Consider the following 21,657-nt stretch of genomic DNA (forward strand, 5'->3'; position numbering starts at 1 on the left):
AAGCGGTTGAAATGCCAAGAGGAAGGTCTCAGAAGGAAAATGGAAATTATAACACATGACAGGACTGCAAGAAAATGCTTTAAATTGTCAGAGACTACATATTACAGATTTAAATGTAAGTTTTGATCAATTTTATTACGAAATTAAGAAGGTACGGCCAAAAAACTTACATTATTTGGGCTTAAAATAAGGATATTAGATTTTGACAAAAAATCGATTTTTTTCGTAATCCTTTTTTGCTGTAACTTGGCCAAAACTAGACCGATATCAAAAAGGCGCACTGTTATGGACAGCTAATAAGCTAGATAATCGATCGCAGTCATTTTCGTGCTGATTCTAAGAACTTCAAATTTTCGAAATTTTTCACTTTTTTTGAAAGGGTGAGCATCCCAATTTTTTGCAAAAATTGGTCAACATAAAAATTTTTTAGGTGTGAAAGCAAATTGATTGGGAATTTTATTACGAGTTCGGCAAGGTATGACATTCCGTTTTGAGACCATTACTTTTTTTGTTTCGCCCAAAATACTGATATTTTTGGACGGAAAATTAGGATTTTAGATTTTGGCAAAAAATAGATTTTTTTCGTAATCCGTTTTTGCTGTAACTTGGCCAAAACTAGACCGATATCAAAAAGGCGCACTGTTATGGACAGCTAATAAGCTAGATAATCGATCGCAGTCATTTTCGTGCTGATTCTAAGAACTTCAAATTTTCGAAATTTTTCACTTTTTTTGAAAGGGTGAGCATCACAATTTTTTGCAAAAATTGGTCAACATAAAAATTTTTTAGGTGTGAATGCAAATCGATTGGGAATTTTATTACGAGTTCGGCAAGGTATGACATTCCGTTTTGAGACCATTACTTTTTTTGTTTCGCCCAAAATACTGATATTTTTTGGACGGAAAATTAGGATATTAGATTTTGGCAAAAAATAGATTTTTTTCGTAATCCGTTTTTGCTGTAACTTGGCCAAAACTAGACCGATATCAAAAAGGCGCACTGTTATGGACAGCTAATAAGCTAGATAATCGATCGCAGTCATTTTCGTGCTGATTCTAAGAACTTCAAATTTTCGAAATTTTTCACTTTTTTTGAAAGGGTGAGCATCCCAATTTTTTGCAAAAATTGGTCAACATAAAAATTTTTTAGGTGTGAATGCAAATCGATTGGGAATTTTATTACGAGTTCGGCAAGGTATGACATTCCGTTTTGAGACCATTACTTTTTTTGTTTCGCACAAAATACTGATATTTTTTGGACGGAAAATTAGGATATTAGATTTTGGCAAAAAATAGATTTTTTTCGTAATTCGTTTTTGCTGTAACTTGGCCAAAACTAGACCGATATAAAAAAGGCGCACTGTTATGGACAGCTAATAAGCTAGATAATCGATCGCAGTCATTTTCGTGCTGATTCTGTAAACTTCAAATTTTCGAAATTTTTTATTTTTTTTTGAAAGGGTGAGCATCACAATTTTTTGCAAAAATTGGTCAACATAAAAATTTTTTAGGTGTGAAAGCAAATTGATTGGGAATTTTATTACGAGTTCGGCAAGGTATGACATTCCGTTTTGAGACCATTACTTTTTTTGTTTCGCCCAAAATACTGATATTTTTTGGACGGAAAATTAGGATTTTAGATTTTGGCAAAAAATAGATTTTTTTCGTAATCCGTTTTTGCTGTAACTTGGCCAAAACTAGACCGATATAAAAAAGGCGCACTGTTATGGACAGCTAATAAGCTAGATAATCGATCGCAGTCATTTTCGTGCTGATTCTAAGAACTTCAAATTTTCGAAATTTTTCACTTTTTTTGAAAGGGTGAGCATCACAATTTTTTGCAAAAATTGGTCAACATAAAAATTTTTTAGGTGTGAATGCAAATCGATTGGGAATTTTATTACGAGTTCGGCAAGGTATGACATTCCGTTTTGAGACCATTACTTTTTTTGTTTCGCCCAAAATACTGATATTTTTTGGACGGAAAATTAGGATATTAGATTTTGGCAAAAAATAGATTTTTTTCGTAATCCGTTTTTGCTGTAACTTGGCCAAAACTAGACCGATATCAAAAAGGCGCACTGTTATGGACAGCTAATAAGCTAGATAATCGATCGCAGTCATTTTCGTGCTGATTCTAAGAACTTCAAATTTTCGAAATTTTTCACTTTTTTTGAAAGGGTGAGCATCCCAATTTTTTGCAAAAATTGGTCAACATAAAAATTTTTTAGGTGTGAATGCAAATCGATTGGGAATTTTATTACGAGTTCGGCAAGGTATGACATTCCGTTTTGAGACCATTACTTTTTTTGTTTCGCCCAAAATACTGATATTTTTTGGACGGAAAATTAGGATATTAGATTTTGGCAAAAAATAGATTTTTTTCGTAATTCGTTTTTGCTGTAACTTGGCCAAAACTAGACCGATATAAAAAAGGCGCACTGTTATGGACAGCTAATAAGCTAGATAATCGATCGCAGTCATTTTCGTGCTGATTCTGTAAACTTCAAATTTTCGAAATTTTTCACTTTTTTTGAAAGAGTGAGCATCACAATTTTTTGCAAAAATTGGTCAACATAAAAATTTTTTAGGTGTGAAAGCAAATCGATTGGGAATTTTATTACGAGTTCGGCAAGGTATGACATTCCGTTTTGAGACCATTACTTTTTTTGTTTCGCCCAAAATACTGATATTTTTTGGACGGAAAATTAGGATATTAGATTTTGGCAAAAAATAGATTTTTTTCGTAATCCGTTTTTGCTGTAACTTGGCCAAAACTAGACCGATATCAAAAAGGCGCACTGTTATGGACAGCTAATAAGCTAGATAATCGATCGCAGTCATTTTCGTGCTGATTCTAAGAACTTCAAATTTTCGAAATTTTTCACTTTTTTTGAAAGGGTGAGCATCCCAATTTTTTGCAAAAATTGGTCAACATAAAAATTTTTTAGGTGTGAATGCAAATCGATTGGGAATTTTATTACGAGTTCGGCAAGGTATGACATTCCGTTTTGAGACCATTACTTTTTTTGTTTCGCCCAAAATACTGATATTTTTTGGGCGGAAAATTAAGATTTTAGATTTTAACAAAAAATCGATTTTTTTCGTAATCCTTTTTTGCTGTAACTTGGCCAAAACTAGACCGATATAAAAAAGGCGCACTGTTATAGACAGCTAATAAGCTAGATAATCGATCGCAGTCATTTTCGTGCTGATTCTAAGAACTTCAAATTTTCGAAATTTTTCACTTTTTTTGAAAGGGTGAGCATCACAATTTTTTGCAAAAATTGGTCAACATAAAAATTTTTTAGGTGTGAATGCAAATCGATTGGGAATTTTATTACGAGTTCGGCAAGGTATGACATTCCGTTTTGAGACCATTACTTTTTTTGTTTCGCCCAAAATACTGATATTTTTTGGGCGGAAAATTAAGATTTTAGATTTTAACAAAAAATCGATTTTTTTCGTAATCCTTTTTTGCTGTAACTTGGCCAAAACTAGACCGATATAAAAAAGGCGCACTGTTATAGACAGCTAATAAGCTAGATAATCGATCGCAGTCATTTTCGTGCTGATTGTAAGAACTTAAAATTTTCGAAATTTTTCACTTATTTTGAAGGATTTCTAGGATTAAATGTCAACCAATTAAAATTTGATTACGAGCTGAACAAGGTTTGGCATGTCATTTTTGGACCATTGCTTTAGTTATTTCTTCCAAATTACTGACATTTAAATACTTGTGTTGATGGTTTAATGGTTCTGCTTTTTGGGAAACCCCCAACCTTGACCTTGGCCACAGCTCTAGCTATTTCTGCATTAGAATGAAGTGTTCCAAGGCCTGGCCCCGCCCATTTCCGCTTCTAAATTCAGAATTCAATTGAATTAGCATATAGCAGAAATGTTTGCGCTCAGTCAATTGCGATAAGGTTTGTCGACGCAACTCCCTCAACTTTTCAACGTGTAGCACGTGTCATTTGAAGGGTACTACAATATATAAATATTATATATATGTCTAGCTGATCGTACCTGCGGCAATTTGAATTTCCCCTGGCTACCTGAGCAAAAAGGGAAAGGGCTTTGAGACCAGAGTTCTACTGATCCGGGCTTAGCACTATTTTGGATTAGTATTAACGCTTTACGAGGAGGCCTCTTCAAGGGGATCATATAAAACTGATGCCCCGGCGATCTTCATTAGCGGTCGTATAACAACATCGACAGCCCGCACATCCTGTCTTCAGGTTCTCCGCATAATGCCACCTTATGGATCCCTGCAAATTGCAATTAAAGTGCAAGTGCTACCCGCATATGTTACCAACTTGATTATAAGCGGGCTCCCCTTCTCAGAAAGCAAAAAAGAAACATGATTCTTGTAATTCTTATGATTTTTCGTTTTATTTCTTCGTCCAACAACTAATTAACATATAATTGTATTTGCAAAAAAGAGTTGTCTTCGTTTTTATTATAATTATTTTATAAATATATATTTGATACTGGTCTCTTGGTTCTTAAATTATACAAAAAAATTTGCTTATAGTAGGAAAAAAAAATTGTGTCGGTCGGTGTGGTTTTTCGCATGAGTGTTATTTACAATTTGAGGCACTTGGTTCAACTCAACATTGACTAGAAGAGAACAGGATGTGTGGTGGGATGTGGATTTTGGCAGGATCTTCAGATCAGGATCAGGATTCACTGCTCCTGCCACAGAGAAATGTAGTCCAAAATCTCCTCATCGTCGGGCGTGCAGTCCTCCTCGTCCAGTTGAAAGTGTTCGTAGGGTTCGAACTTCAGCTGGAGTTGCGAGTGGGTGTGTCCCTCGGTATCGAGGTGATCCAGATGATCCAAATGGTTGGATAGCTGCTGGGGAGCTGCCTCGTAGGTGCCGGAATCGAAGGACATGCTGGAGTTGAAGGAGGAAGTGGGCGAGTGGCAGGTTTGCTGGTTGTTCGCGCTGATGACGGCTCCTCCAGATGCGACTCCATTTCCACCTGGCAGGGATGTGGCCACCAGATTGCTGTTCAGTGAGATGGCCGTCAGTGGCTGGTGGTTGAACTGTTGCCTCTGCAACTGCTGCTGTTGCTGGAGAGGATTGTGACCGGCAGCAGTCGTGGTGTTCTGATAGTAGTTAGTGTGCCCCGAAGAGCTGCAAGTACTGCTGCTGGAACTGTGACTGCTGGACTCGTCGTCCAAACAGAGTTGCAGCTGGGTGACGGCATTGCTGGCCACTGAATTACTGGGTCCTCCATTCAGATCATCCACCAGATCCTGAAGCCGACGGATATACTCGACGGCAATGCGCAGAGTGTCCACCTTGGAGATCTTTTTGTGGGGTCCTCGACCACCGCCCTTGGTCAGATCCGAGATGATGGACTGCGGTATATGTTGGCGCAGTCTGGCGAAGCTGTTGTTCACCTGCTTGACACGATTCCGCTCCCGAGCGTTGCGCCTCTGCACCGACTGGGATTGGTCCACATTGTAGGGAGCCGGCGAGGAGCCAGGCGAAATGGATGATACCGAATCGGAGGAGGATCTGGCCAGAGCCATGCCCCTGGGCGTATACTTGCGGGTCTTGATGGGCATTCCACCTGCACCGGGCTGATTCTGATTGCCACCGGGATGCGACGATGGACTGGGTGCCGGCATAATGTGCTGGTAGCGAAAGATCTTCGTGGCCGTGTTGATGGTGGTGGGGAATAGGTCGTGGCTCGTGGTCAGCACACTCGATGACATGGCTAGGTTTTTCGTTGGATTACTATTATTTTGCTCATAAACACACACAGTTTCGGATCGCTTATTTCTTCCTCCTTTAGTTTTCCCAGAGTAGTACGATCAACAGAAAAAAATAATATAGTGAGGAGAGGAGAAGGCTTGAACTTGATCGTTTGACACCTTGCACAAGAATGAGTCCCTTCGTCCTAAACCCTCACGTTATGTACCCTTCAAGCTGGAGAGTTTGCGAGCCGAGGTGCTCAAAAAGCCAGGCAGAGAAACCGGCGAGAGAATCGGAGCAAAATGCGAGACAGAGAGACATAGCGCGAGAGAGAATGAGCTACCTACCTGTACAGGTAGGCAAAAATGAGCTGAGAAGTGAGTGAGCCACAGGTAGCCTCGGTATCTCTCTCTGTCTTTCTCTCAGGTACACTCAAGTATCAAAACAGTCCCCCAGGAAAACTGTTCCCAATCCAAGAAGAATCACTCGAATTTTCACTCAAAAGAAATACTCAAGCTATGGGGGAAATAAAATAAAAACGATCAACTGCATTGCTGAGTGTTCTTTTCGCTGCGGCACGCCAGCAATTTGATTTCCGTGTTAATTAACTTAGCAAAAGTCGCGATCGCCAATTTCATGTGCAGCTCACGCACGCCCCTATTCATTAGCGCCGGACGGATCCAAGAGATCCCAGATCCATCCAGGAGATCCCGAACCGCTCCGCCTTATTAGCCATGCAGAGTCAGGCCTGCGAAGGTGTTCGAACAATTTCACATATTCCTCTAATTAAATGATCAAAAGGATCACGGCTTTTTCACCCAAAACATGCCACAGAACGAGGACTTTCGAGATGTGACAAACGTTTTGGATGGCGGGTTACAGTAGGGACTGGGTTTCTAAGTTTAGAAGATTTTACTTAAAACATACTTACCATTTTTAGGCTTAATCTAAAATTTAAATTTTAATATATGTTTACTAAATGTACAAAAATAAACTTTACATAAGCGTAGTTGTAATAGGTCTTACCAATAAAATAATATTATATCTCAATATATTATAATTATACTATTACATTATAATTTTACTAATGTAATTTAAAAAGAAAGTTGCATTATAAGGATAGTAACATCCAACATCTTCTTTAGTCCTTTTAGCATGGACCCCCATGGATATCCGGAAATTGCCACTTCCGAGTGACCACTGTATCGATAGACTGGTCATCATCAGCCACTGACGATCGTGCTAAACGCCAACTGAGAATTGCAACTTCCGTTCCGTTCACAAAAGTCGCTTCATTTTGTCACGATCATCAATCGATGAGTGAAAAACAGCGAAAAAGAGGGAGAATCGGTTGCCAGGTGTAAGTTATATTTTTATTGTCCTCAACTCGTTCCCTTTGTTTGCCCCAGCCAGCATTTTCCTTTTGCCAAAATCATCGGCAGTGGCACTTCTCCATTTCCATTTGCCAAATCCCAGATCGGGGATCACAGAACCCGAATTCAAAATCAAAATCAAAAACCGAAACCAAAACCAAAGCGAAAACCGAAACCTAATAGCCAAAAACCTATTCAACCATGACCAGCAAACGGCGCTTCTCTGTGTACTTTCTATATATATTTTAGGCACATATATCCTTTGACAATTTCCATTACCTTTTTTGCATGCTGCACTTTGTTTGGAATCTCCACTCTTTCTCTTTATTTTTTTTTTTTGCATTGTAATGCCGGGATCGGTAGTTGGTTTCCATTATTTTGGCATCATTAACACGTTCATTGTTCCCGAGTGTCGCAGAATTTTTGGCAAACCAACTTTCTATTCAAATTTTCGCATTTCCCCGGGTTTCATTGTGGCATTTTGATAAATGCTACGAGAAAAACCAGGAGAAATGCTGGTGAAATGCCCAGAATAGGGTTGAAGTCCTGCGTCCTTTGTGGACTGGATGATCTATTGTGTCTGCGGATATCTGAAAGACTGAAGTCTGAAGTGGAATGCATTTGCGCAATGATTGATAGTTTTGATTTTCTGATTTTCTGAAGTGGCTGTACTAGGATCGGCAATATCGTGTGTTCTTTCTTTTGTTTCAGCACCTTTGATCGGTCAAAAGTCAAATCCCGGCGAAATCCAATGCGCTCACATGTATGTAAATCTCACTCGTGCCAGTTGATCTTTGGCCCCGATCATTATCCGGCGATCTTATCGGATTCTACCTGATTTTCTGTAATCTTTTCTTTCTGACTAGTCTGCAGATCTGGCCAGGATAATGATCAATAGTAAAGTCAGATCATCATACGTTCGAGAAGCCACTTGGATTTCGTGATCTTATGCAGGGGAAGATATTATATCTGAGCTGGGTGATCGTAAGAAGGGAACTATATCTAAGCTTGTTGATCATACGTTCTTGGAGTTTGAGTCTTATATCATAATACATAAATGTTGCAGACTTCTTAAAATATTTAAAAAAAAATACAGAAAATAAAGGAAGTTTTTTCATTTTAAATGACATTTCCTGAGGTATTGCGAGGGGATTTTTTGAAATTCAGTCAGATCTGAATGTTTTAAAGTTGTAATCCTGTGGTAATTCCCCCGAAAAACAACCCGAATGTGGTAACCTGTAAACTTGGCGTTGTCCCGACGACCGGTAAACAACTTTTTCGGGCCACTTTATTTGTTTATATCCTTCTTCGGCCGGACTTGCAACGCTTGGAAGATTTAAATGCGTAATTACTTTGATATGAGGCATAGTTCCGGGCCGCGAAAACGGGAAACGGAAAGGACTCGAAGGTGCGAGCGAGATGGAGAGCAGGGCGCGTGCGTTAATTGCGTGTGAGCAGGATGGGGCGATACAGGATATATGCACTGCACTGCATACTATATATACATATATCCTGATCGAAGGGGCGACGCGTGCGTTTTTCCAACGAAACTTGAAATGCAAAAATGAATGTTGAATGTTAATTGAAACGAGTTCCCGTTGCCAGGACCTGCAGAAGAGAGCAGGAGATCGACAGGAAAAAAGAGAAAGAGACAGAGTCGGGGATATATAGACTCTCCACGTGCCGAGTTCGTTTTCCACTCTAAAAAATTATTTACCATATATTTGATCATTTTATATTCTTACTATGTGGTTTTTGAAACTTTTCTAGAAGAAAGTGTAATGTTACATTTGTTAACTTTGAATAGATAGGGTTTGTTAAGTATCTAAACGTTAGCATGTTTAGACATAAAATATAAACGAGTTTTCTAAATATATTTGATATGTTTCCATTATATTTCACATATATTTCGATATATTCCACGGAGGTTCTTTGCAAAATGTTCGGTTTCTAAGTAGTCCCACTTTTCGAGTAGTGCAGCCAGCGTGTCGTAGTTGTTGCTCTCTCCCCAACTTTTGGCTCAGTCATTTTCGTAGTTAATATTTTAATTAAATGCAGGAGCAGGCGCAGGACTCGCTCCCTCCGTTCCCCTAAAACTCCCCTGGATTTCTGGGCTATGGCGACGCGTGGCAGGTGTATTTAAGCGAACGAATTGGGATCGCGAAGGGAAAAACACTGGGGAATGGGGAAGGTGGATGGTAAGTTGGTGGATGGGGAAGCACACGGGCTTAGACAACCGACCGACTTCACTACCTCGATTTCTACCTTTCTTTCTCCGCTGCAGCTGAAAAATAAACGAGCGCAGCACACCACACAAATAAAATGGAAACACACGCTCATTTGCTAGGGGTTGCTGCTCCTGCTTCTTTTGCCCCGAGATGCATTTCCAGTATCTTCGGTATCGACGCCACAAAATAGGGGAGCCCACAGTCACAGTCAAAGTCAAAGTCACTGCCAGAAGATACAAAGGGCCGACGTGGATAAAGATACTAAGATACAGATACCAAATGCGAACGGCGCATTGAACTTTGCACGGCCCAAAAGTTCAGCCCCAGTTCGTCATGCCAAATCAAACAGAAGGGGATCGGATCGGATCGGATCGAGGGGCTTTCAGATTTAGCTTCCCTTTTTTGTGGGCCCGCCTTTGGGGTCTGAGGGTAGTTTGACTTGGCCATAACGCTTGTTCAAAGAAAACGCAATAGTAACACGCCTTGGTTTTGCAGCTGTTTTGAAGAAAGCCACTCCCAAGAGTCAGCTATAAACTAAACACTGTATACAAACTATATAACGATACCATTATTAGGAATTTTAAAATACCAGATCATAATAAACTTTAATAAGATATTGCTTATTTAAGTACCATGTATTTTATATGGTTCTCCTAATATATAAATTGTATCGCATGGATGGTTCATATCTAACTGACCTTAAGTGGAAAAGTTAAATCTGTTTGGTGGTTCTTTCAAATGGAACCCGAGATTTTCAGGGCATTCCAAGTTCGAATTTCAAAGGCTTGCCTTTGTTTTTCTTAGGGGTTTGCTTTATGAGTAGTCGCGGGCCAAAGGAGCCAAGTTAAGACTTTTGAGATCCAGACGAGGTTCGATAGACGGACGGCTGATAACTATCATTACTCGCAGAGGAGTGTGCTTTGTCCATGTGGACTCGAATTTATATGTATATACTTCGCTCTGCCAGTCTCGTCTTTCTGCGGTCTCGAGCTGGATGATCATTGGACCCTGGGATAATGATGATCATGATCACAACAACACGATCCGGAGGGAAGGAGAGGGAGCTAAGCAAAAAGGCAGTAGCACGCACCATTAGATGCGGTCAACATGGAAACATCTGCTCTTCTGTGTACTCTGTTTTGGGGTCAAAAACAATAAATGAGCGATAGAGACGGGTACTACCAAGGAACAGAGGGAGATGGTAAAAGTAAAGTGGCGTGCGCCATTTTTTGTCGAAATGAAAAGTGTTTTGGCGCTCTACGATTATATCTGGTGCGGTTCCACACAGATCCCAGGTCCCCACAGCATAACATATCCCCATGCAAATGAAGCCATTTGGATGGCATATTTATGGCCTACACAGTTGTGCCTCATTAAATTTTAATCAATTTTTTGTGCTCCGCTTCCACGGATCGCGGACCGTAAATCGCAGTTTAGTTCGGGATTAGTGCATATAACGTTTAATTTAAAAACGCATAAAATTTTGTAACAATGTCGCAGGCTAGTCCAGATGATCCCCATACTCCATTTCCATTTCGATTTCGATTCCGACTACCAGACGATCTTTGGCTGGCTCAACTTTTTGCGCCTTTTATTGAACTTGACGGCGAATTCGAACTCGTTTGTCTGTTTTTTGGATGCCCTTCTTGGGTATTGACTGTTAAATATAATATATTTGTATTTGTTTTTTATTTTTAACGCTTTTAACGGAAACCTCTATTTCATTTTATAAATATAAAAAATGTTGGTGTAAAATTCTGGTAATTAGATGTAGAGTATATTTAAGATATTCTACAACCTCCTAGCCTACTTTTTATTCGAAGCTGGACTCTTTTCGTTGCAGACCCTTATTGTTTTTTAATGAACCGAATGGCATGCGATTCAGGTGAGGTAAAGGGATAAAAATCCAGGGTAAAACGAAAGGATCTTGCGGATCAAATTACAGCCAGTGCCCTCGACTACCGTCTAGCCAATAGATTTGCCAACAAATCATCAATCAGCAGCGGTATTAGAGCCAAATTCGACACCCCAGGGCCTCTAATTTGTGCTAATCCCCTGGCAAATTTCTACGGAGGTGTGAACAGCCACACGAGACAAATACAGGTGAGAAAAAAGGTTAATGAAAGACGAAGATGCTGCGATTCTCAATGGCAGAGACTGGCATCCTATTAGTGGCAATTTTAAGCTGATTTACGCAGCACCATGTTCCAATTAAAGTTCTCGCCTGAGCCTCTTAAAAACTCATTAATCACCCGCCTAACTACGTCCACGAATGGTTTTCGAACTGGTCCCCAGATCGATTTCCAAATATTGCAAAAAAAAAAAACAGAAAAATAAAGCAAAAACTCAGACGCCTGGTGAAAAAAAGGTGCGAACCAATTTGCACCTCAGACGTGGCAAAAAAAGGGCAGAGTCGTCCTTTGTCGAAGGGCAGGCCCAAGTTAATTTCTATGAATTTCACGCCTACCAAAATGGAAATTACCCTGGGCAAGCTGCATTTGTGCCGACTGATCCTGGCGCCAAGTTAATGGACCAACCTTGGACTTTTCAACTCGACTGAGGGCTCCTCCTTTCTAGGATTGCAGTGCCAGGACCCTATGTCCCTTCAGTTTTTACGCTTATACGCTTATATATTTTACGATGCCCGCGCTCTCGGAAACTCAATATTCAGCAGCCCAATTAAACCATTAAAATCTAGACATGCACCAATTTAGGTGCCTTCAAATTATTCAACGACCACACATTATAAATTTTAAAGCGCGCAGACCCATAAAAACAAAACCTTCTCGGGTCCAAACGAAAGCGAACGAACTTTTGTCACAAGATGTCAAAGTCGGGGTGATTTACTCCGTTGCCCCGAGAGTGGCAGCAAAAACTTGAGCCACTGTCTGGCCAATGCACTGGAAAAAACAGGAACATGTTATATCTAAATAATATTTACTATCTTAATGTGTTTAAAGATCTTGCCAACCTTAATAGATCATACATTATATACATTTTAGTATGATATATTGATCGATATTATGATTTTTCGTAACAATAGTTCAAACTTTACTATAGGTATTATAAACTTTATTGTTTTATGATATGATCATTGCATATATTGATTGTACTCCAAAATCGCATTATTTACATCATATTTCTCTGTTAACATATGAAAACCCCAACATCTTATGGTTTCGGATAGGAACGACTACATTTTTACCAGTGCAGTATCAAATTCGGGATCCCATCGATGGGTGTCTGTTCTGTTTGATTGCCGGGAAATTAAAACGTTACGCTCGTTGACGCAATGCCCAAAACGAAGTTGACATGGCGATGGGTTTTGGTTTTAATGTGATGCCCCCTACCAGGATCACTTGGATCCTTGGATCTCTGGTGCCATCAATCACCCGAAATCACCCACAGGGATGCGAAAAAGATTCGCGGCGAGACTGAATTGACTGCACATTTCTTGCAATTTTCACTAATAAAATTGCATAAAATATATGCAAAAGAATTACTCAGCAGCCAGGCAACTGGAACTCTCGAGAGAACTCATGCCCGAAGGCCAACAAAAGAAGCTGTAGTAACTTTCAACACCTTCGCAATGTTTATGGGGTCTGTTTGCTGGCCAGGCACTGCCTTCAAATTGTTTCTGATTAGGGATATGCTTTGATCCCACTTCTCCAGAGGATTTCTCGGTCCCAACTCCAGAGCACAAGTTGCGTGTGCGGATCGTTCTGCAGTCTGGTGATATATCTGCCATTGCGGTTCTTGCATATATAATTAAGGAGCTGCAGCTTCGCCTTTGCGTTTGAGGCCAGTGGGGAATTGGATAAATTAATTCAAGCTTTTTGTATGGGTTTTATAGTGAGCGTTTACCAAAAAAACATTTAGAATTCAGCTGTGAATATAAATTTTAAATTTATATTTGAGAGATCATTAAAAAAAGTATCTTTGAACTACAACTAATCGATAAAATCTTTTCAAAAATTGATTACAAAATATTTTTTAACGTTAATTATATTTCTAAAACTATACAAATATTTTTTTCGAAATTGAATCCAAATTATTTCTTAATACTTCTTTACATTTATATTATTATAAATATAATTTGTCTATATATCGATTGTTTTTTCATGTAATGCACACCTCAAAGTATCTTCTCAAATTCACCATTGGGCACCAAGTAAGAACTTCATACTCACACCTTTCCGAGGATGGGGATTCGTTTTCCTGCGTTTGGCTGCTGACCAGATTGTCATCACCATACCGCGAAGTGGAACTCTCCTGTGCTTCACACCTCGTTTTGTTCTGGTTTTTGGTGGATGGGGATGGATGGGGGATACGATTGGGCGAATCGCCTAATGCAATAACAAATATTTATACTTTTTGCGATAAATGTTTGCGTTGGTTAATAAAGCGATTTGTTATTTGTGTATTCGTGGCCATAATTTATATGCCTAAATTGGATTAAGTCGTCGGGTCACGCAGACTCCACTTTCCTGCGGAGGCGTTGGTGTTGAGTGGTATTCGAGTTTTGGTTGCGACTCGCTGGACTCTCGGATTTCATCTACGGATCGGTAGCGCCGCGGGCATCCGCCTCTCAAAAGGTGTGAAAAAGTTGTGAAACTTTTCCTTTATTACTTATTTGTTTGAGGCTCCCAGTGGCCAAGTGACCAGGTTGCCAACTTCCCAAGTTCCCAAAGGGAACGAACTGAGCACGGAGCTTAATGGTTTCTGTGCCTGTACATGGCAAATTACTTAACCGGCAACCTAATGACAACACCTACAAAACAGAGCCCCCTTTTGGACCATCCATCCGATTCCGACTAGGTAGCAAAACACCAGGGTCTCTCGCTCTCCGTTTCTGCGGCCCAGGAACGAGGCGATCATTTACAGGGCACGATCATTTATTTAAAAATTATTGCCACATCGATCACTGGCAGAGACACACGATCGGCGGAGAGAACTGCAGACTGGAAACTGGACACTGCACGGGGAGAAATAACTAGGATTAAAATATATATATAGTTATTATTGCAATCTAGTTATTTACTTATTTAATTTACGTATTAAACTGTAGCTTATTAATATTTAAATGAGCTATTCCAAAGAAAGCTACGCAGTATGACCATGCACACAAAATGTATGTCCTATTTCCAGAGAGGGCAGCAGAGTGACCATGCATAAGAAATATTGGTATTTTTATTTCGCAAAATATACTAGATTTCTTGACTAATCTTATTATTATTTTTCTTTGCGTGTAGACACTGTTCCCTGTGCCATTTCATTATTATAGGGCACGCTCGATCGTCGATCGCCGATCGTCTGCCTGAGTTTTCTTCGGCTTAGGTTAGGTTTTGTTGCCGGACCTCCTCCTCCGCCTCCTTATTTTTTGCACATTTTGATGAGGCTGGAGCGTATTGGACCGGATATGCTGCACACGCAGAGAGTGATCTACATTTATTTATGGATCCTGGAACTCGGTGGAGCAAAAAGTCTTGGCGCGAAAGAGATGCATAGAGGAAGAGCCACCGAAAATCAATTGTAAGTTTTTGATTTTGATGAATTGATTTAAGATTGCGTGGATTTCGATAAGAGTCCTTCCTGTTTTTTTTTCTCGTACTCTCTTTTTTGCCATTCAAATCGAGGCGAGCAAGCAGGCTGTCATTAGACCGCAATTAGGCAGCATTTTTCAGAGCCACAGAGCACACACTTCGGGGCGATAAGCATAGACATTATAGGCAATTTGTTGTAATTGAAAATTAAAGTGTCAGCCTGTGGCATCCAGGGACAAAACTGGATGGTCCCCCAATGGACCCCCTCCCCTTCCCCCGAAAAATCCGAGGCCCCCATGCCCAATCTTCAATCCCCCCGATAAAGCCTGTCTGGAGATCCCAGAGTGGCCGGCATTTATGCAGTTTTGTCCTCATGACATGATCGCCGACGCGATAACGCCGGGCCTTACAAAGTGCAGATCCTGCGCTTACATTAAGCTGATATGCAAATTATGCGGCGGGCTTATTCCGGCGAAAAAGCGTTCATCGTTCGTCGATCGTCGTTTAAATTAGCGTTAGCAAAAGTATGCCAGGGTCTCAAGATTATCGATCCCCCCGATCGATCCAGCCTGTGCCGCCCGTGTGTATTTGTATTTAAAATTTACAACTTTTTGCCTTTTGCCAACGTTTTAATAACGTTTTGATGAATTTTATATGCACCGCTTGTCGTCGATGGCTTTTGGCCATCCCAACCCATCGGATCCGATCGGCTGGCTCCCAAAGAGAAGGCGAGTGTCAGTTTATGGGTTTCATTAAATATTTGCCCCTTGATGATATGCCCATCGAGCACAGGGGAACTCATTCATTATTGATCATCGCGATGGCATCTGGCACTTGTCGCTGTTGTCGTTCGGGGAGTTTTTCGAAGAGGGGGCGTCTATCGGGATCGGGGGACTCGTTTTAATAGTCCCCGCGATAGTCGATCGATCGTGATTATGTTGTTGCCATTTTTTACGATCTCAGCGTTCTCGTCCAGCCCTTTTGCATATATGTACATTTATATATATATATATATGTATCGAATACCTACTCGTTTGTAATCTGGATCATTTGACAATATCTCTGACTGGGCACTAATTTACGAAACACCGAATGCGAGGCAATTTAATCGATTAAAAGTTGCAGCCAGGGCTTTTGTCTCCTCGTCGGCTCGCTAATAAAGAACGTGATATATTACACACCGAAAGTCTAAAGTCTGTATATATACTCGATATTCTCGATGAGTCCCCAATCTCCGGTGGTGGCCACTACTGGGGAGCAACTTAATTTCAATCGCTTCGCTTATTGTTATGGCTCTGTTGTCGTGTAGTGAAACAATGGGATCAACAACGGCAGCAACATCCAAAAAACTAAATAAATAAAAAAAGAAAAAAGAAAACGGCAGTAGCAGCAGCACACCAACGAAGCAATAATAAAATTTAAGGATCCGATCGATCGGGGGCCATCTGATGATCTTCCAGATCTGGCGATCTTCCTATCTTCCGATCCTCCGATCTCCGGACAGATCCGATCCGCTCGATCCAATTATTGTGTGCGTTGTTGCAATAAATTCGTTTATCGCCGCCGTCGCAGCGGCAGCCAAAATCATTTAAAAGCGATCAGTTTAGCCTGTTGTTGCTACGTTTCAGATTAAGTGATTGCCGAAAAATTGTTGCCCGCATACAGTGCGTTTCGCCAGTGGAGGTCTAGATTTTAATGAGCTTAAAATAATAAAAATCATATTTTAATGCGCCGTTTCAGGTGGATTCAAAAGATGAATGATTGGTCATTTCAAGATTAAATAAACTAGTTAAAGGTATAATGTTTTGAGAGGGATTTGGTTAGCATTACATATATTTTAAAAAATACCTTACACTCATTGTACGCACTGTTTGTTGGCATAGCTAAAGGGACCGCCTGAAGCCGTCCTTTTCAGACTTACAAATTGATTGAGTTATGTAATTGCAATGCAGTTCAGTTGGGTCGAGTTCGGCTCGCTGGGCTTTTACATGACTGCGCTTTACATTTTAATTAAGAAAACTGGCGTTGGTGAATAATAAATGGAAAAGGGGATCAAAAGGATACAAAATGGGGGGATAGGGAGTCCGCGAAGAAGGCGCTTTCCTTGGCCGCTTGTCACAACAGCGCTTTTTAGTCGATCAATGCCATTTCACTCGATGTCGAAGTGCTTGATGCCGTTGAGGCTGCTGTTTTCACCCAACTCTGGGGCTGCCGACTCTGAATCTGTGTGAAGCACATCATAAATCACCAAGCGACAACATATTCAACTCCTGATTTACACGGAGAGAAAATGTGCAATGAATTCCATGCCTAAAGAGTGAGAAAGGTGACCCCAATCTGCATTATATCGCCATAACTTTAGCAATTTATATACGATTTTGAGACTTCTTTTAAGATTTTCTGGTTATACTTCTCCAAAAATATGCATTACATTTTTGGAATAATTTTGAGGTCCGATTTTTATTAGGCTTTCGATGGCCTGCCTAAAGGTGACCCAAAATTGCACTTCTTAAGCTCATAGCTTCACCAATCGGATTGGTTTAACTGAACTGCACGAAGAGGAAACTTAAAAAGATGGGATTTGGGGAGTCGAAAGCATTATTTAAAGGAAGGAAAGGGAGGAAGTGTTGAATAGAAAACTTTTACTTAAGGACTTAAAACACTTATTAGATACTTGACTTATGGACTGGATTTATTTGTAAAAATAAGAGCAACCTAGAGATAAAGAGGTTAGACATTAGGCATTTAAATAAAAAACAAGGTAAGCCAGTCGTCCTGAAATTATAGGATACAACTAATGCTTAGCCCTATTTTCTTGCTGTGCAGTTTTTCCAGCTCTCCTGGCAACTCCATCTTCATGTCGATGTCGATGTCTCCGTGTCCAATGCTCGTGTCTCCTTGGCATTTCAGCCTGCTGCTGCTGTTGCTGCTGCACTTGTTGTAAATTTCCTCCGAAACTGTGAAGCGTCGTTGCACAAGTGCTGGAAGTCTGAAAGTCTGAAATCTGAATCTGAATGTGCAAGTTGGTAGCTTGGTTTTTGGCCCGGCTCTTAGCTTTTGGCTTTTGGCCGCGCTTCTGGTTAGCAGTTGGCTGGCTGTCATGACGTGCGCACAATGCGTGCGCATAATTCAGAGTCTGGGAGCTCAACTCCAGCTCCATATGGGGCTGCTGCTGCTGCTGCTGCTGCGTTGCATGCAGCACGTAGCGGCGGAGCAGCCAAGCAGCGAAGCTCACTCACTCATTCATGCAACCCCCTTCCTTTTCGTTTTGGGTTCCCCCACCAGCGATCCTCCTCAGCTGTCATCACTCGGCTCATTGATTCGAGCACGGCACACATTCCTCCGGCTTGCCACTTGTCAACACTTCATTTCAACAACTACTCCTCCTTTGTGGATCTCCGGATCTGGCTCTGGCCGAGCCTTTGGCTCCCTTTGATAAGTCAATCATGCCACAAGTGCCACATTCGAGTGTTGCTGCTGTTTCGCTGGCATTGTCCGTTCGTATCAGCCACATAAAGCAAACGGACTTTGATGGCCCACCTTTTGTTTGGCTTATTGTCCTCCGATATCCTTTGATGAGCCCTTCGATGATCATCGCCAGTATTTGCATGACATCTCCACTTGTTTACGGGCTTTTAGCAGCAAGTGCAGTGGATACTTGTGGCCTTTTGTCCGTTTTTTGTGCGTGTGGGAAACCCGCGAAGGATCGAGGCCCGAGGATCCACCAGGATCCATTAACGCATCATGAACATACTGCCTAAGCCTTCGAGGGTCAAGTAATTTGCTTCCACTTAACCGCAGGTCCAAATCTCTCGAGCCAATCCGCCTTCAAAAAGGGGTAAACAAATTAATGTGCTTAGCATTAAGACTTGAAGATACCTTTTTTTGTGATTTAAGGATAATAATTCCTTCACGTTTTTAGGAAACATAGAAGAATGTGGAAAATAATAAAGAAATCATAACAGAAACTCCTTTTTGATTTTAAAATAAAGTCTCCTTTGATTGAAACCATCATACCCCCCAACATACTCCCTATAAAACGAGTACCCGAAAATCTTCAGGACTATCTTGACTCGATCTCCTCCGCTGAGTGGTACAAATATTTTTTCACAGCTCATTAAAATGTAATTTGAAGAACGAAATGCTTCACGTTTTGCGACCAGGGCACCGTAATAAACCGTTGTTGCATTGATATCATCGCAAAAGCCGAACCGGATTGCCGTTTTCAGGGGGCAACAGTAAAGCCAAGTAATGTAACACCCGAATAAGTGAGGATCCCAACTAAATGGCAACTTTTGCGCGGCAAGTTGAGCATTCAACAATTTAATTAAAATGAAATTTCCGAATCACATTCTGGGTGCCGCAGGAGCGGGGAATAACTGATCTTGGCAGCAGGTTGATCGTGATTGCGAGACTTGCCGCCAAAGCCTTGCACCTCCGATATTCCACGGGGCTAAACCGAACCACTTCCCCAACCGCTGACGATGATCAATGATCGCTGAGCCGACCGACGAGTCCCCAGATCTCGATCTCAGGCATCCTCACCGGATTCGAGTTTACTATGGCATATATACATATAGATATATATATATATAATAGTATGTAATGCGCCATGCATTACGTGTATCTGGCGTTGTCATCGTGCCAGTTTACCCGCATATTATTAATTGGATAGCCATAGTTGCGATCTCCGCTAGAATTTATGTGTTAATTTGTCTCGCTGCCAACTGTTGATTTATTTCAGCCTGCTCTGCTCTGCTTTTTATGCCTTTTAGCTGGCTTCTTGTGATTATTGCCCGGCTACTCTCTTATCAGACCGTTGTGACCATTAGCGGAGGGCCGCGGCAATTTGTTGGCCGCCTGCCAGACGACCGGCGACATAATCATTGCCCCGCTGCCGCTGCAATTTGTATTGTTCGCATAATTAAATTGACGCTTGACATTCCAGCCAGGCCAACTCTGGTCCACTCCACTGACATTGACACGCGCAGACTCCACACTGGCGAAAATGCAGCCCTGAGATACTAGAAAATCAAGGGTAAATCATTAAAAAATCTTAAGAGCACGCATCTGTACTTGGTCCTTCGAGCCGGATCTCGAAGTAAGCGGCAACAAGACTGCCCGACTTTTCCCAAATATTTTACCTCCCGTTAAGACTAATTGTTTTCTATATTCTTACATATTTTGATAACAGCCAGAAGAGAATACAAACATCGCCTAGGATCTCTAGAATTTTGGTATGTAAAACCACTTAACCAGACCACCACACTTAATTCACATGCTAATTTCATTCTTAAGCACTCAACCTTCAGTTCTTAATTCTTCTGCCTTCCGTATTTATTTTCAGTGCCCCGGCTGCAACTTATTCGATCGCAACTCCATCTGCGACTCCGTCTAGTTGGTATAATTAGCGACGATTAAACACTTGTCGGTCCCACCCAGCTGCGGTTGAGAACAAAAGCATTTTATTGCTTTTGTCGGCCGGCTCTTTTGCTATTTTGCTACTCTGGCAGTATGCTTTTGCTACTCTGCTGGCCTGCTAGTCTGCTTTTGCTATTTCGCATCGGACCCAATGGAATTTGTCAAGCGCAAGGACACATTGCTGTGGGCAATTAGGCGCCCGCCGCTCCTCCATTCAATGGCAATTGTTGTCAGGCTTGTTTGATTAGTCTGTAATTGGTGGTGGACGGATCGGGTTCTTCTGGCCAGCGATGCGGCGACCCAAGATCGATCGCCGTAAATACTTAATTATGAATTTATTGATTTTAATGAACATTATCAATTTGCCATATGGAAAATGGGCACCTCGGACAGGACAGGAGACAAAGCATTTCAACAAAATATTAATCAAGTGTGTGGCGCGATCAAGGTCGCCATCCATGGCGCATAATGACAGGCTGCAACTGCCGATCTTCTTCGATCTGCGATCTTCGAACTGGAACTGCAACTCGGAACGATCTTTCGTTTATGCGATCGCATGCACAGGGAGAAAATATATCAACTATTCTACCATATTTTGACCAACTACCCAGTATGTATGGTATATCCAATATCATAATAGAAACATATACTTTTCTGTGTACTCTGTTAGTTTGCTGGCGGCCATAGATTGCAGTCCATCAGCGACATTTGTGATTTTTAGTAGACCGATGATCGCTGGCGGTGTAGCGCATTAATAGAAGATCACCACCGATCAATTTACCCCTCAAAGCTATACAATTAGGCTACCGAATGGGTGGGAAAGGGGCTGGAGCTTTAAATACCCCTATGGATAGATCCTTTCGATGGCAGATAAGGTGTAGAACTCAAAACGACAGTGTAAGACAATGTGCTTATTTCAATTACCATCAAAAGTACTTATTAGCAACCTCAATCTTGGTATTTTCAAGTTAAAACCCTTAGGGCTAGTAAAGTTTCCCCCACTTCTTTATGGATTTTCTGTCCTTTGGCTGAAATTGAGATAGAGAGTGGGTGATCTACAATCTTCAACAAGTTCCCCTCCAAGTGTCACTATAGATCGATATGCGCCGACGAAAGCTGAGCAAACACACAAGGACTAGAGCAAGGATGTGCAAACAAATAGACAAACACGAGCTCGAGTATCTGTATCTTTGGGTCTGCGGTGTATCTGTGAGGTAGCCAAGGACACACACGCGTGTCCTCGACAAGCTGCAACTGCAACAGGAAGACATGCCAATGTGCAACGCGTGCGCCTGTCTAGAGCGATAAGGCCTGCTCAAACACACAATCGCCCATATGTGTGTATATATAGAAGACACTCAGCCGAAGGACACGAAGAAAATATTA

General features: G+C 41.2%; 1 protein-coding gene across 1 annotated transcript; it reads right to left on the bottom strand.

The window, feature by feature from the left end:
* Window positions 1–4,402: 4,402 nt before the first annotated feature.
* sc (achaete-scute family bHLH transcription factor scute) lies at window positions 4,403–5,820 on the bottom strand. Its single transcript, XM_017083425.4, has one exon. It carries the CDS (start codon window positions 5,724–5,726, stop codon window positions 4,686–4,688), a length of 1,041 nt encoding a protein of 346 aa, XP_016938914.2. The 5' UTR covers window positions 5,727–5,820; the 3' UTR covers window positions 4,403–4,685.
* Window positions 5,821–21,657: the final 15,837 nt, after the last annotated feature.

This window comes from Drosophila suzukii, chromosome X, assembly GCF_043229965.1.
Source record: "Drosophila suzukii chromosome X, CBGP_Dsuzu_IsoJpt1.0, whole genome shotgun sequence".
Classification (NCBI taxonomy): Eukaryota; Metazoa; Arthropoda; class Insecta; order Diptera; family Drosophilidae; genus Drosophila; species Drosophila suzukii.

What these genes read in the sequence shown, in the direction of transcription:
- sc (XM_017083425.4), bottom strand. Translation starts at nt 5,726, where the DNA reads ATGTCATCGAGTGTGCTGACCACGAGCCACGACCTATTCCCCACCACC.